Consider the following 16,507-nt stretch of genomic DNA (forward strand, 5'->3'; position numbering starts at 1 on the left):
TTAAAATTCCAGCACACATTACTGTAGTTTTTCTACGTATGTAGAAATCTTGTAGACTCTTACATTGCAAATAATACAATTATGCTGTTTTGGACATTAAAGATTAAATCCACCAACACCAATGACAAAAAAATCCATCTATTTTTAGTAAGGTCGAGATTTTATTTCATAGTAGAAGGTGGAACATAAGCCTTTAATGCTGCTGCTTTCAGGACTATTTTGTGGGTTTATTTAACAATATATTTGTTAGTGACACAATTAGAAAACCTCAATCCAGTGTTCAAAATAGTATTTAGAGAGACTATTCCATTTATTGTTCTCAAGTATTTTAAAAATCAATAAAATTAGGATCCAAAATCCATAGCTAGGGAGATGGCGTACAGTTTTCTGATGTGTTCAGGGTTAATTTTACTACCAGACATAGAGCTAGAAGTGATTTTCTCTTTATTTGGAATGGTATATTTTGACTTTGCTTGGTAGGTGCTATGGTTTACTTTGGAGGAACATCTGGACCTTTTCATCTGACAGATTCTTTCCTGTTGCCCAAGACCTTTAAAATATTTTAAAGTCCTTTATTTTTATCTTATTTTATTCCTTTGCACTTTTTTTTTCTTTTTTGCAACTTTTTATCTTTGTTATTAAGAGTCTAAATTTACTATATTGTATGGATTTATTTCCCTGCTACCCCCACTGAATGGATGTTCTGCGGAATGTTCTAGGCTTACATCCATTTCTCATTGCTGGTGTTTGTGAGAGACTGTAGCTGACCCAACTCTTCTTTACTCATCTTGTATTCCTAACATGTTTCAAAGCAAATGCCCTGATTTTCAATTACAATTACTAAGCAGCTCTTACTGACACCAAAGGCAATTAGGTTTCCTGTTTTATTGTCAAAATTTTAAATAAGAGAGGCAGTTGACAGAAGTATGAGAACACAATAATGAAAACACATACATATTCATCCTGTAATTGTTTAGTATCTTTTACTTTTTAAGCTAAAACATATATTACAAATATTTTAGTGTTGCTCTTCTATTTATATTTGACAGGATGTGAAAAACACTTTGTTGTACAAATCATTGCATTTTAGTGACTGAATGGACTGGATGAATTCTGAATGAGAGAATCGCACAGGTTTTTTGTGTTTAATATATAATCCTTTCTTTGTTACTTGCATTTTGTTCCCAAATGCATGGATGGGTGCAGCTCTTCAAAATGGAGACTTTGAAAAACAGATTTATGTAAAAATATATAGGCTTAAGAAAGGAAGCATAGGAATAAATCTCTTCTTTAAAAAAAATCCTTTTTAATAGCTTTTTTAACTAACTTGCTGGAAAGAAATGACACTAATGAAATTTTAAGAAGGATAAAATAATTCATTGTACAGATTTTTTTCATTGTGATGAGTAGGGTTTGCAATAGTAAGTTACTCTCTTTTGGCTGGTTTTATTTTCCTTAGAATCATAGAATTATTTAGGTTGGAAAAGACCCTTAAGATCATCGAGTCCAGCTGTAAGACTGAACACATAATTTTACCCTGGTGGGTGATCACACTATGATTTAATTTATTGAGAATACTTTCAACCTGGAGTTAGTGACTAAATAGATGCAGAGGATTCCAGGACCCCTTGTTCTTATAAGTCAACTAGGCAGATTTTCTGATTTCTCCTGGGAAATAGTTGGCCAGAAGAAAAGAGTAGCTCTGTACTTGTTAAGAGCCAGCATAGTGAGTACCTCCCTTCAGAAACAAACACCGTGTTGCAGAGAGTCTGGGAAGAGTGGAAAGTGAATGATTGCCACACATTTTTAGTGAAGAAATACGGGATTTGAGATGCGTAGATAACTAGAGAATGGTAGAGCACATTGTAACCAGCGTGGTGGCAGCAGCTGTTATGTGCTCTCAGCCCAGTCTGTAGAGGAAATTGAGTTACACAAGAGAACACTCAAATACTCTTTCCTAATCTATCCTATTTGCAAAATGTGTAGCCTTCCTGTTCAGAAACAGTTCCCTTTGAGAGTGGCAGCTGAGGGTTGGTCGAGCACCTGAAGCTCATAGCAGCTGCTTTGTCTCCTGCATACACTGTTCCCAAATCTGTAGGTCTGAGAGAGGGAACTTCACCCTAAAAGTATACACCAAACACTTCCTTTGTGTTTGAGTGGACATGAGGAAACTGTTAATTTTATGATTTAACCACTAGATTGGGATAGCTGAACAGATTGTTGGTTTGATCCATTAACAAAGCAGGAGCCACTTCAGACTATTATGCACTTGATAACATGTACAGTAGTTCACTTAGCTAATATACCTGTATATCTGTATTGTGTTGCCAATCTTGACCGTTCTCTGCCACACACAAGGTGGTTGAGGAGGATAGAATAAAGTAATAAGAGTTCATGAACCTGAGAGATGTGAAGAGAATAATAATAATATCCTTTGGACTCAGCTGTGTGTTAATCATATGCATTTATGGTATAATTGATTCTCTTCTATCCTGAGTATTTGGAGGCTGTGGCACCCTCATTGATAGGAAAAACTGGAATGATGTGGGAAGTAGAAAGGAATGAGGTGCAGAGACATACAGCTACATGGAGTCAGCTCTGCCGAGCCACTGGATGTATCTGCATGGTGTTTGCCAGCACTCTGGAAGAACTAACTACCCAGCTGTGGTGGAAAGCAGTAAAGTCTCCAGGTGTCTGTGTTAATATGCTTCCATGTTTTGCTTTTGCTCTGACCAAAACCTTTAACTGAGTGGTAACATCAGTGTCTGTCTTGTGCCTGCCCTTCTCCCCAGTCATCTCTGCTGCTGATTACTGCGTGGCAGATGGCAGTGAACTGGCGTTAATAAGCCTGGACTGACTCAAGTCACACTTCTCCAAATCCCAATCCAAAATCCATCCAGAGGAGCCAGGCTTCTTGGAGATTATTGTTTGTTTACTTGATATGCCACCAGAACAGGTTGTGTAGAGCTTACTAGCTCACCTGGTATACCTTATGAAAGTAGCTGTATTTCCTCATGCTTGCACCTATCCCTAAGAATAAACAGCCCTTTTCAATGACCTTCATGAGAAACAGTATTTTCACATAGATAAGCTACAACCTAAATGATCTGCCAGTCAATAATTTTGGGTTAACCATACCTTTCTAGAAAGGTGGTCTTGTTCTGTGTGTTCGTCATAGCTTTTGCATGGCAAACATATGGTTTATGAAGAATCCAGTGAATATTCTAGCCAAATACGTGGAACTGCTAGAAGAAAATGCTTTCAACATCCTTTATAAACTTCAAAAGTATTTTAGGATGTCAAGCAGGAATCTGTATGCTCGAGTTAATTGTTTAATGTAAGACTGGGATTGACAATGAAGAGAGGAAAAAACCTCATGTCATGGTTAGCAGAGCATTTTTTCTGTTACAAAGTGACTGAAAATATAATTTGATTTTAATTGGTATTATCTTACAAGTGGAAAGTTAGGGTATACTAGGTAAGTTAGTTAACTGAGATTTTTTTTATGACTTAAAAAAGAAGTCCTGGTAACTTATCCTGACAATCAACCTTTTTTTTAAAAAAAAAAAAAAAAGGTGATTTCAGATCAGATCACTTATTTTAGAATTTAAGAATCTTAATTTACAAGAATTTACAGAGGTTTAAAATCTTATTCCTTAATGTTAATTATTTATTCAATAAACTCAACAACATCTGTATTAATATTTGGAAGATTTGGAACAGGAGTAAATACATTCAGGAATAGTTTGGCTTAGTCAGATTTTTAAGTAATTCTAAGTACATTTTTCTGATATCTAGAGATCAGGACCTTACTCAGTGCTGGAACAGAGCACATTAAGCTTGCTCAGAAATCAGGTCAGGAGTTTATAATTGGTGTTCTAGTGGAGCTTATTTTCAAAGTGATAGTTTCAACTACAAAAGACATATTTTGGTCTAGAACCAATTTCAAGAATATAGAGCAGATTAAGTGTTTTCTTCAGATTTAATTGCATCAAATGATATTCCAATTTATGGATGGAAAGCAGTTTAATTACTGTGTAATTAATTATCTTAACTTGGCTATAGGATGGTGGAATGAGGCTGGTGCTATTTTTAGCATGTCGGTTTGAAACCTATGAATGGGAACAGTTGGGGGAAGGCTTGAGTTTGTCAGCTTGTCTTATTTGTCATTGCAATCGCAAGTCACAGTGTCCTAAAACAAGATTGGCCAGCGTGTTGCTTGAGTTACGTGTAACTTGTGAGCATCTCCCGTGTGGCTGTCATATTCAGGCTGTGTCATGTGACTGCCAGAGGAACTGTGCTATCTTTAGGGGCTGCTGGATAACTCAATTCCCCACTTCGGAGGTAAATTGGATAACACTGTGGGAGCTGCCAGCAATGGGCACGTATTTGGACCCCAGCAGAACCCAACCCAAGCACCTCTTGCAAAAGAGTGGTGATGTCCCCAGGGAGTCAGTTCTCACCTCTCTCCTGCAAACTGTTTCCAGAGCTTTTACTTGGATTCGCTAAGGTGTGTGATTTATAGTCAAAAAGATGGGCTGCTGTTGCCCCTTGAGGAGGTTTTAACTTCTGGTAGTTTTAACCACTTGTTTTTGTTGCATCAGTCTGTGTTTCTGCTCAATTTATAGATTGTGTGAGATTGCTGCTGACTGCAGAAGCACAAGTTGATGCTGCTGATAAAAATGGCTTTACACCCTTGTGTTCAGCAGTTGCTCAGGGACATGTCAAGTAAGTGAAGTCTTAAGGTTTTGCCTGTCAGCTATTACTCAATTTTATATTCTCTTTACATTATATTATATACTTTTTTCATTACATTACTGTTGCATTCTTGGTAAATGTGTATTTAACTATCGTTTACTGAAAATATCTACTGAAACTCATATTCAAGTCCCATTCTGGTTTTAATATGTTTCATTTGGTTTGTTTCCAATTGTGGCTCTTAAGGTTGCTGAACATGATTTCTTAGTAACCACAATATGATACTGGTATACATGGGTGTCATACCTTTGAATTTCTTAATTTTCTTCGAGTTATCAGCCATAATACAGGATTAACAGAGGAAAGAGGAAGTAAATTGTTTTGCACTGATTTTTTGAAGCAGAGAGAACTGTGAATATCGTATTCAGAGGCAAAAGAACATTAATCTGAGTATTCTCCTGAGTGACACAGAATCAAATACTTTCAACAACAAAACAGTTTTTTTAAGGTTTAAGGGGTTTTTTGTATCAGTAACTTTGAAAACCTGAAAATTATCTATGAGTCAAAAAATATTTCTAAGAACATTCTTCAAAATGTAGTTACGATAATTTCCTTTTATTTTTTTGAGGCTGATTTTATACAGATTGGTGTTTTATGACAGCATGATTAGAAGATTCTGTTTCCTTTTTATACTGAGAACCAAAACGCAACAGCTCATCCAGATGATTGGTTTTTTCCTCCCTTTTCCTCCCTGCATCAGAGGGGCTGAAGACTACTGTTGTGTTTCTGCTCTGCAGCTTTACTGTCTATCATAGTGTCATAGGAAATAGAGCTGAAAGTTGGAAGCATCCATTAGATAATCTCTTTCAGAGCATCATTATCCAGATAAAACCGTTTTACAAATGCAAGTGTTAGACAGCATGGCTAGGAAGCTTTATTACAGACTTTACCTTTGGTTTATTCATCTTTGGTTTCACTTATCTTTCAGGTTTTTATTCTTTTAATGATGCATTTTAGTATTTTTAAGGATTTTACTCTGATGTAGTAACATATAGGGGTCAGAGTCTTTGAGTGTTATTATACTGTAATAGGCCCTAACCCAACAGTGAGGAAGAGTGGCATCCCTGTCCTCCTCACAATCTTCCATGACTGTATAAGGATTGTCAGAGATTCTTGCCAATTCTTGGAGGACTTTAAGCTTATCAACTATTGGACATCTTTTAGTGGAAGTTTTAATCTAGAGGTAGCAGATTCTTACTAGCACGTTCTGAGCACAGAAATACATTATCTCATTAAATGTCTCAGTGTTTCACATAAAATGTGGAAAAATTACATCTGGAAGAATGTGACTTCACAAGACAAACCAAAAATACACTCTTTACATTCTCTCACTAAAATAATGCCTTAGACGTTGTTTAAATAGGAAGCTATTTATTTCTCTGTCTTACGCTCACAACACTTTGCTGTATATCATCTGCCATGTTATGGTATTGCAGACTTTATATTCTTTTTCCTTTAGAGTTACATAAGAGTGTGATATCCCTAAATGCTTTCCTTGCTTTCACTTTTTCTAGATTCCAAACGTGAATCAAATTTTAAAAGTGAGCATGGAATAATAGGGCCAGCCAAAAATATCAGAGAGACTAAGAATGCTTCAAGCCTTTTGATTTGTTGATCACTTTAAAGTTCTGGCTCAGAAAAATTCAGTAATAGGCAGAATTTGGGGCAATAGTATTGTCTCTTCCCTTCCAAATGTTGTGTTGCATAGTCTGTGTTACTTGTACTACAGCACTAAGAATCTGGGGTTAATAACAGCACTAAACTACTATCAATTACACAGTACTTGTTTGTGATAGATTTGCTAGCCAGTCCCATGACATGTTCATTAACCTTATTCCTGAACTGAGACAATACTGTTGTTCCAGCCCTAGTTATGTACTCAGGAAAAAAATGGCTTTTTGAGGCTGTTCAGTAATATCACCAATTCAGAAAATGCTTTTAGGAGAAACTTTCAAAATCATTTGCCATGTAGTCCAAGCCAGGCTGACCTTACTTGCCCTTCAGGTGGAAAGTCCGTGTAGCATTTCCAGAATCATTTAACACAATGCAAAATAACGAATCAGGTATCTTTATATAGCAGACTTAAAACTCAATCTGAATTGCTTTATGGAGGTGTCTTGTTATGAGCCCCTCTTAAGTTGACCTTTGTGACCATATGGTTAGTATATATGTTCAACATTGATAAGGTAGAGTATTACTTATATTTGTGAGTTTTCTGCTCATTTGAGGATTTTCAGAAAGCACAGCTATGTAATTCATATTAATTTTATATGGTTTGCTCTTTTCTAAAATCGTGCATTTTATCTTGAACTCAGTTGATTTTTTCTGGCTAAACAAAACCTTAACAAAAAGAGATTTTTTAAAAAATACTTGTTTTCTTGTTTTGGGGTTTTTTTTTTAGATCTGTAATTTCTTTTATACTTATATTCTCATATATGTCTTACATTGTTTTAAATAGTTTGTCATCTTCTTTGTTACAGTATGGTCTCCTCTCCAGTAGTTAGTTGGTATTGCATTAATTGCTTTGAGGCTTTATTGTTGATATCCTTCTTTTTATGGACTGATAAATATTCAGCCAGAGATGGGGAATTAACTTTGTTTATAGCCCTTGTTTGAACTGCAGAAGGACTAGACTGGCATTAAGATTTTTCTAAAGTCTTGAGAGTTGTTGAAAATCTGGGTTTGGGAAGGGAAAGGGAGCCAACCCTGGCACAAGAACTGGGAAGAAAATGAGCTACTGCTACAGGGTTATGAGGAAGTATTGGGATCTTGGATCCAAATGCCAGTCCCTAGTGAGTCGCGATTCAGCACTGCCCGTAATCTTCTATGCTCCCTAATCCACTAGTGCAGGACTTCAAATCCAGTACCACACACTCTAAGCCATCCTTCTGGAGTAGCTTCCATTCAGGGATCTGAATGGTAGATAGTGCCATTGCTGTTTTGCTGTCCCCACCAGGTTACCCTTCTAGACAAGTGGCCCTTTTGTTGGGATCTAAAGCTAGTCCTAGTCCTTCTTTTTTTTCTTTTTTTTTTTATCCTTTCCTTCATTTTAAAAGTATTTTAACTATCAGTAGTCAGGAAAAAAAAATTACTTTTTTTTTTTCTTAGCTGAAGGTTTTCTTAAGAAGCTGTCATCAGATTTTAGTAGCCTTGTGAAATTAAATGTTTTACATTCACATATTTTGAATTCATCTACAGTAGTTTAAGATTCAAATAGTTTAAGATAGTATTCTATGAAGATTTATGGTTTTAAAGTAATCTGATTTTCTGTCTTTATAGTTATGTATAAAATTGTACTTTATACTTGTGTATACATAATGGATAAAATCATAGGTAGATCTGTAAAATCGGTACTTTATTAAAAAAATATTTAAATGTTGTAAGTTATAAAGAGGTTTTGGATGTCAAATATAATATCATTTTACTACCTTATTGTTTGCTCTAGGTGTGCAGAATTATTAATTATGTATCAGGCTGATATTAACCATGCTGCTGACAGAGGACAGACACCTTTGTACCTGGCCTGTAAAAATGGAAATAATGATTGTATTAAGCTACTGTTGGAAGGTGGAGCAGATCGAACAGTAAAAACCAGTGTAAGTTGAAATAGTTTGTAGTTAAAGTACCTTGTGTAGTACTGAATATCTGCAAACAACTAGGAAATATTTACATTAAAATATTTATTTAAAGGGTGTTTTTTTTAAAGCTGGAATAAACAACTTAATTTGAAATTAATGTTTTCATCTTTTCATCATACTTCTTGGGGTTTTTGAAGCTAGGTATTGTCTAAAATCTCGTAAATTATGTGACTTCCATATCATTTTACCAATATTTCAGATTCCACCTGCAGTTTGCACTGAATTTGCAAAACAGAACTCCTCTATTTTGACTTATTTTTGAGGTGGAGAAGTGGAGATATGGATTCTGCTTCCACGTTTTATGTTAGTGTGCTTTATTTTTGTCTTTGAGGGGACCTCCACCCCCAAATTTGTCAGCCAGGATTGTAAAGTCTGATATATTACAGGTGACCAAAAAAAATGTATCTATAGAGGAAAGAGAGGAGGACTGTCTCAAAATTAAATCCAGGTATTGCCTTTTTCAGGTGCTTTCCTGAAGTTTTTCATAAGACTTGGTGAAAACATGACAATAAAAGAGAGATACAGGCAGTGCAGAAACAGCACAAAGAGTATTAGCTTTACAGTACGTTCTACTCCACTATTACACAGAATAATTTTTTTTTTTTTTTTTTTTTTTTTTATTTGGGAAGTAAAGATAATTTATTTGAAATGAGAGAAAGTTATGGTGGCAAAACCATGACAATATCTGTCTGATAAGTTGATTAATGCAGTATGAAACAGATTATTGTTAGAATCGTGTTAGTTTGATACATGATAAGGAAACAGTTTATTAAGAGCATTTAAGTCCTATATCACTTAGACTCCACTGAAAATTTTGAAGTCTCTGTCTCTTGGACTGTTCTTGGAGAAAACTGTAAAATTTCCTTTCTGCTACATTTTATTCCCTCTCTTTCTTCCAACCCAAAGATATACAAGCAACTCTGTTTTCCCAAGGGACTATTATCTCACTCTGGCTTATCTTTTTAATTTCCAAACATTGCCTTCCATTCCAATTCATTGCTAATACAAGTTCTGCAAACATTTTTCTATGTGTTTGGTGGGAGTGTGCTTTTTTTGCTTTTGCTTTTGTAGGATGGTTGGTCCCCAATTCACGCAGCAGTGGATTCTGGTAATGTTGACAGTCTCAAGCTCCTTATGTACTACAACAAGCCAAACAATGGGAACTCTTTAACTGATGCAGAGCCTAATTTAGACTACTTTGAGTTGGACAAGAGAGAAGACAACTATAGCACTAGAATAAAGCCTGTTATTTCTGCAGATCTCATCAACCATGCTGACAAAGAGGGTTGGACTGCTGCCCACATAGCAGCATCAAAAGGCTTTAAGGTCAGTCTGTGTGAATAAGTTTCAGTAACCTGATAGAATTTAGACAGGATAAATCCTTCTTTTTTTGTCTTTAAAGAACTAAAACTTATATGTCAAATCTAAGTTTGTTATCTAGTTTATTGTCATACTTGATTTAACAGAGATAGTGAGATACTTCTCACTGGAAAATTTATCCCAGAAGCTAGGTGTCAAATTGAGTGAATTGTCATATTTAAATGCCTATTTATTTGGGACAACAATAGAAAGAGAAAACATAATTACTTGGATTCATATTTTCAAAGTTAAGGTGAGGTGAATCCCACCCTAAATGCCAATTCATTTGCTGTCATGTACTTCTAGATATTAGACGGACATCGTTTCCAGATACAGTTAGGGATAATTTAACTATGAACAGTTTTCCCTGAGGAAAGGAGGGGAGAATAAGAGAGATGAGAATCAGATTTGTGCAGTAATACATTGTTTAATTTGTTATTCTGGGCAGCCTTTTTAGCAGGCAGTGAATAAATTTTTGGGGAGTTCGGATAAATGATAACACGGAAAATGACGTGAAGGTCTTACTGATGCTAAACAGGAAGATTTCTGGAAATTGAGTGTTACTTGGAGGATTTCACATCAGAAACTTTACACTTCTGACACTTTTTAAAGGATTTTTTTTTAATTTTTTTTTTAATGACAGCTATGAGTCATATCTTACTGTGAAACTTTAACCAAGGGAGAAAATAGAGAATACTAAACACAGAAGAGAGTGAATTTTTGATAAATATAGTCCAAGACTTTGAAAATCAGCTTATGATTACATGCCTAATTAAATAGCTATCATTATGTTTGCTTCTTTCCTGATAAATTTACTATGATAAATTCAAAATAGGACCAGATTTAAGATTTTGTTTAGTACATTATGGTTTTTAGGAACCAGCCACTGCTTACTCCACATTTTGCATTACATACAGAGCCAATGTTCCACTACCACTGTATGTTAGGCAGGTAGACTCTTATTTCAGTTTCTGCTCTTCTGAATTTAAATGGAGTTTAAGGTATTGTTATAGTCTGCAAATACCTAAATAGTATGCAATATGGTCATACTTTGTACAATAATATAAAACTCAGGAACTTGGACGCTAGGTTTAATTTGCTGCCTGAAAGAGGCTTTGGCTAGGTGTCCTCTCTCAGGGCTGTGACAATGGAAGTCTTTGCATAGACCTTTAATTAATAACTCCTGGGTTTGAGTTTCTGAGCACATTCCTAATCAATTGTTTAGTAAGATCTCCATTAACGGTTGAGGGTATTCTCTTAAGTGATGAAGGCAATATATAGCTGGCAGTCAGATTCCTGGTTTTCATGTTGCAGAGACTTTCTACAATTGTATTTGAATGCATTTATTGACTTGAGAGAGGTTTGGGATATTAAGAAGCTAAAGAAAACTTAATAGCCATCTTCAAGTACCGTTAACACTTCCACTTCATTTTCTAATCCTTTATCTGCATTGCATGTCATTCATGACACTACATGATAGTTGCATATAAACAGCACTTGCACTTGCACCCTTTTCTTTCGAGATCGGTAGTTGCCATTCTTTACAGATGAATTATGCTAGGCCATCTTAGCTGCTATTTCATAAGCAACAGAGCCAACAGAACTTCTCATTTTACTAAGAAAGTAAGCCTCATTTCTTTGTTGTCTCCCACTTCTTTCTTCTCTCTCTACTTCCCACTTCTAGCTTCACAGTTCAGTCTTCTGCCTTCTGCTGTCTTTGCCATTCATTGCACCCATTTGAGAGACATAGTTAACTTACTAACCTGGCAAGAAAATATGCTTTTTGGTTTTTTCCTGATTAATTTTCTTTTGGAAAAGCTAGTGAGCTAATTGGTTTTTTAAAAAAAAAAAGTTGTTACAAGTGCTGGAACTGCAATCTGGTAAAATTTCATATTCACATAGAAATATAGCTTGAATGACTGTTATGTTTGTGAAAGGTGTCAAAGTATCAGATATACTGACAAAAGTTTTTCTGTTAGAACAGGTACAAATAGGTAACAGTAGCCAAACCTGCAGCAAGTATTAACTAGTATAATTTCTGATGGTGTCTTTTTTTAATATGGATATCTGTCCTTGAAAGGCATGTCTGAGGATGACAAAGCTTTCATGAAGGCCACCTGTGTTGTTGCTGAATGGATGATCGTTAGAAATCGGTGTCTTCTGAGCACTGATCAATCAATATTTGAATGTAGTTTTGAAAGGGTCATGTCCCGTCCTTTTCCCCCTTCCCTTTTCTTCCCCCCTCTCCCCCCCCAGCTAGTTTGGAAGGATCTATATAATTAATGTTTTCTTCATGTAACAGTATGATTGTACCAATCTAAATATATCTGCCACTAGCTTGTTTCTAATGAATTGTAATGATTTTTTGCTTTTGTGGAGCATATGACTTTTTTTGGAGTCTTTGAATTTTAAGAGGGCATCATATTGTTGGCATGCACAAAGTGTTTGTGCTCTTACTTTAACAGAAGGTTTACCTGCCAAAGAGGCTTGCAAAGTGATTTTAAAATGACTGGTTTTCCTTTGCTGTATCCCACTCAGATGTCAGGCATGATGGAAACTCCTATTTGGTGAATCACAAAGTGAAAACTGGTTTTATGGATTACCATCTGAACAGATTCATTAATTAGTCTGCATTAAGCTTTAGAATTGCTTTTTAGTGTTGCTTGAATATTGAGGCCAAGATGTTCAAAATAATATGCATAGTTGGGCTTTTATTTCTTTATGTGAATACCTGAACCAGTGGCCAGGTGTTAAAGAACTTCTCAATTCAGCTGGTTAGCATGTGATGTTTGGATACTGTAAAAGCCTGGCTGTGTACATTCTGCTTTTTAAAAATCTTTATTTGAGACTTTCAAGTCTCTCTGCCTTAAAATGTTTTTACTCCTGGTTTTCAAGTCTGTGAGGAACATCATCTGGACACTCAGAAACTCCACTGCTGGCTATCTGCATATTGGTAGAACTCTTTAATGCAGCAAATGGGCAAGTCAGTAATACAGTTCTTACCTTTGCAGAACTGCCTAGAAATCCTTTGCAGCCATGGTGGACTAGAGGCTGAGAGAAAAGATAAGTGTAATCGAACATTGCATGATGTTGCTACTGATGATTGCAAACATCTCCTAGAAAACTTAAGTAAGTAAATGCTATCAGCATGACATAAAAATGTTTTTAGTAAAGAGCTTGTGGGACAAAAAAGAGAAATTTGAAAAGGGTAGGTTGTCACTTTTTTGGCACCACAAAATTAAGTTTTCTTAACCTGACAAGTTTCTATTCTCCAAATTATGAAAAAGCATATGATAAAATTCTGTTGGAGGTTACTAAATGACTTATCTCCTTGTTTTTCAACCATTTGAAAAGATGGTATATATTGTACATGTACAAACATCTATAATTTCTAAAATTTCTGATTTTAATATTAGTAACTACTTTTTCCAAAGCTGTTATCCTCTTCTTATTTTTTCTTCAAATTCTTGCAGAAAAAAACACTTAGTGGCAGATAGCTGTCAAATTTCCTCAGGTTAAAACAATCATCTAGTTGCATCTGAATTTCTTCTTAAAGCATAGTTTTATTTGTCACTTGTTTATTGTTGAGGGGATTCTTTGTTCTATTCTTCAAAAATAGTCTTGGGGACAACATCAGTAACTTCTTTCAGAAGATTGTTCTTCTGTGGGAACCTGTCATTGTCTTCCTTCTCTGTAAGTTTTCTCAAAATTCAGCAGAGCAGGCTGACCTCTGTATTTCTTGAGTTAGAACTTAGTCCATCCACACATAAGTTTTGTGTTTGCTCTGTATTAGTCAAAAGTATTGTCTTTGTAGATTTGTATGCTTTTATTTATTCACTTTTTTTATGTTTGTGTTATGGGATATAGGGCTGTGGGTAGTCAAGTACACTGATTATAGACAAATTAAGGAAGCTTTCTGTGTGCTGCTTCTGCTTTTCCTCTTCAGCTATTATAATATCTGATTTCTTACCATTTTATTGTAGGTGTAGAGGGGAACACAACTCACTTTCTATTAGAAACTCGTATGTGGTCTATTTCTTTATCAGACTGAAGCCAATTTCTGATGTTTGAAGCTATAGTCTGTCAAATTGATGCTGGTATTATTTTCATCAGTCTTAGTACCCTGTTGCTCTGGTCAGGCTTATCATGAATCCAACTGCTTTTATCAGGTCAGAACCTTTGGACTCAATTTCTCTTCTCTCTCATTTGTTAAGCCTGTAGTAAACATCAGTGCCACCATAATTAGCTTTTTTGCCCCAAGAAGATTTGATCTGTGGAAGCTTGGAAACACCACTTTTATCTGGGTATACTCCTGAATAAGCCAAGACTGAGTTTTGGATAACTGTGTACGTACAATCCTCTGCCTTCCTCACAGTCCAGTAAGGTTTCCATTGTAAGGAATTACATGCATGTAGGACAGGAGAATGTGCTCCAACAATTCTGCAAGATGGGGGGCCAAGATTGCCAACTATGCCATAGAGGACACTTTACAGTGAAATTTAGGCATACACTGCTTCTCTGTCCTAGGGGCCTGTTTCCTTGTAAAGAGGTCAATGTATTTCCTATAGCCATTGCTCATTTCCCTGAGATCCAGCTTTCAGAAGGGCAAGCCTTTGATACATTCCTCACGAATCCCACATCCGAAAGGGTGCCTTCAAGTAATCTTTTCCCTACGGTAGGCTAGTGGGTTTAAATCAGAGCTTTTCTGACATCACAAATGCTTCATTGGTTTGTATCAGCAGAAGACTTGGCTTCTGAACTCAAAAGCAAAACTCATGTTGCAAGATTTCATAATAAGCTGATAATTTTTTGTGTGATGCACGTATTTTTAATATCAGGGATAATTTCTGAAAGGTATTGTTTTCACATTATAGTTAGAAGATAGTTTCATTTTCACTTTTAGTCATCTAAATGATCCAGACTGCTGCTTCTGTTGAGTTGTGTTCCATTTTTCAAAAAGCAAGATTTAAAAAACCGTTTTTTTTCCTAGAATGTGCATGTAAATTTTGTACTTTCTTTTTTTAATATATTGTCAATTTATCTGATAGCAAATCAAATATACACTTCCAAGTGAATTTTCTGTCTTAGCTCTTAGCTTTTTATTTAAAGACATTTGGCTCAACTAACTGTTTTCCACTCGTGCACCAGTGCCAGAAAATTCCTTTCTGCATTGATAATAAAAATGTGCACAACCACAATAAACTGAATCATTAAGACTACCTGCCATCTGTCTTTATTTATAAGAAATTAGTCTGTAAAAAGGAAATAAAATATTAAGTTCTGTCTTGCTTCCTGTTATTTAAGCATAATACTGATTTTTTTGTAACGTAAAAAGAGATGGATGCTTTTATTTGTTTTTCATCACTGCTCTGATTTTATGGTGGTGATCTGTGCTGCTCTTTACCATTTGCTTTTCTGTAGCAGGAGTTATTTTGTAGCTTTCCTTTGCAATATTAGATGCTATTGGTCTTTAATAATAGGATTTTTTTCTAATTGAGTTTTACAGTTTTTCTCGTTCTTGGTTTTTTGTTTTTCAACAGATGCTCTTAATGTACCTGTAAGGATTTCAGTTAGTGGCATTGAACCAGCCCATTGTGGTACAGAAGAATTTGATACAGAAAATACAATATGTGCTTTAAATATCCGCAAACAGACATCATGGGATGATTTTTCAAAGGCAGTGAGTCAGGCAGTGACAAACCATTTTCAAGCAATTGCTTCTGATGGATGGAGGAGCCTAGAAGACCTGTCATTCAGTAGTGCTGCAGAATCGAACATTGGCCTCAGTGCAAGCAGTATATTATCTGTCAAACTAGGTATCAATATTGGTGTAATAAGAAAAGCAAAAATCGGGGGTTTTCTTGAATTTGTGAAATCTTGTAAATAAGATAAAAATATCTTTAGATTTCTGGATGTTTTAAAGGTTAGAGTAAGAAAGACCAATACTAGCTATGAAACTTTGAACAGTGCTGGCATGAAAGCATTCTTTACTTTTAGTTATGTGTCTGATACAATTCATTAAGCAATTAGTATCACCTTGGGTACCATGAGGCCCTATGTTAACTAGTCCTTTACTCAATTTAGTAGTCCAGAAGAGAGATCTGTATTACAGGTGAAACAAAGCAATTCAAAGCAAAGCCCACACTATGTCTTTACAGTATATCCAGAATGTGCATTAAATCCAGACTGTAAATCCTCAGCATAGGTAGAACAGAACTACTCGTGTTTTATTTAATTTCATTTATCAAGGTAAAACAGATGAATCTTTAAAATAATGAGAAATTAGCCAAAATGTGGTAGTAGGAGTAATAGTTGCATAGGATTCTGAAAATTCATGTGCTTCATCTTAAATCCTCTTCCCCTCTCCACTTATCACCCTAAAAACACCCTGTTCATATTAGACTGGGCAAATGGTCTTATTTTACTTTACTTTGCATGTAAAGATGTAAAGATAGGCTAACTGTTAGACTTGTGTCTCAGTTGGCAGAAAACATTATTATCCTCAGTCATGTATCAAATAATAGCATGATTTAGTGCATGGAACTCTTTGTAAGCAAGTTATATGCTTGAGCGTAAAACACGTTATATAGAGAGAGAGAGATATATATATATATCTTTTTTCTTTTTAACAGGAAACATTTCATGGTCAACAGGTCAGATTTTTTCCCAGCCACCATGGGACTTTTTGAAGAACAACAGAGCTGAGCATATCACAGTGTTTTTGTTTGGTAATTTTCAATTCATAATTTTCA

The 16,507-nt window shown here is 35.4% G+C and overlaps 1 protein-coding gene across 6 annotated transcripts in view; it reads left to right on the forward strand.

Moving 5' to 3' along the window:
- Positions 1-16,507, forward strand: part of CTTNBP2 (cortactin binding protein 2) — a 107,482-nt gene that overhangs the window by 66,870 nt on the left and 24,105 nt on the right. For all 6 annotated transcript variants that reach the window (XR_003990560.1, XM_030479509.1, XM_030479508.1 and 3 more), the window contains exons 6-11: positions 4,629-4,728; positions 8,204-8,354; positions 9,468-9,722; positions 12,767-12,884; positions 15,296-15,571; positions 16,388-16,483. Coding sequence is in view for 5 of the 6 variants with exons in the window: in XM_030479509.1 (XP_030335369.1) it covers positions 4,629-4,728; positions 8,204-8,354; positions 9,468-9,722; positions 12,767-12,884; positions 15,296-15,571; positions 16,388-16,483 (996 nt within the window). In the remaining variant the exon portion in view is untranslated. The remainder of the gene's footprint in view (positions 1-4,628; positions 4,729-8,203; positions 8,355-9,467; positions 9,723-12,766; positions 12,885-15,295; positions 15,572-16,387; positions 16,484-16,507) is intronic.

This window comes from Strigops habroptila, chromosome 3, assembly GCF_004027225.2.
Source record: "Strigops habroptila isolate Jane chromosome 3, bStrHab1.2.pri, whole genome shotgun sequence".
Lineage (NCBI taxonomy): Eukaryota > Metazoa > Chordata > Aves > Psittaciformes > Psittacidae > Strigops > Strigops habroptila.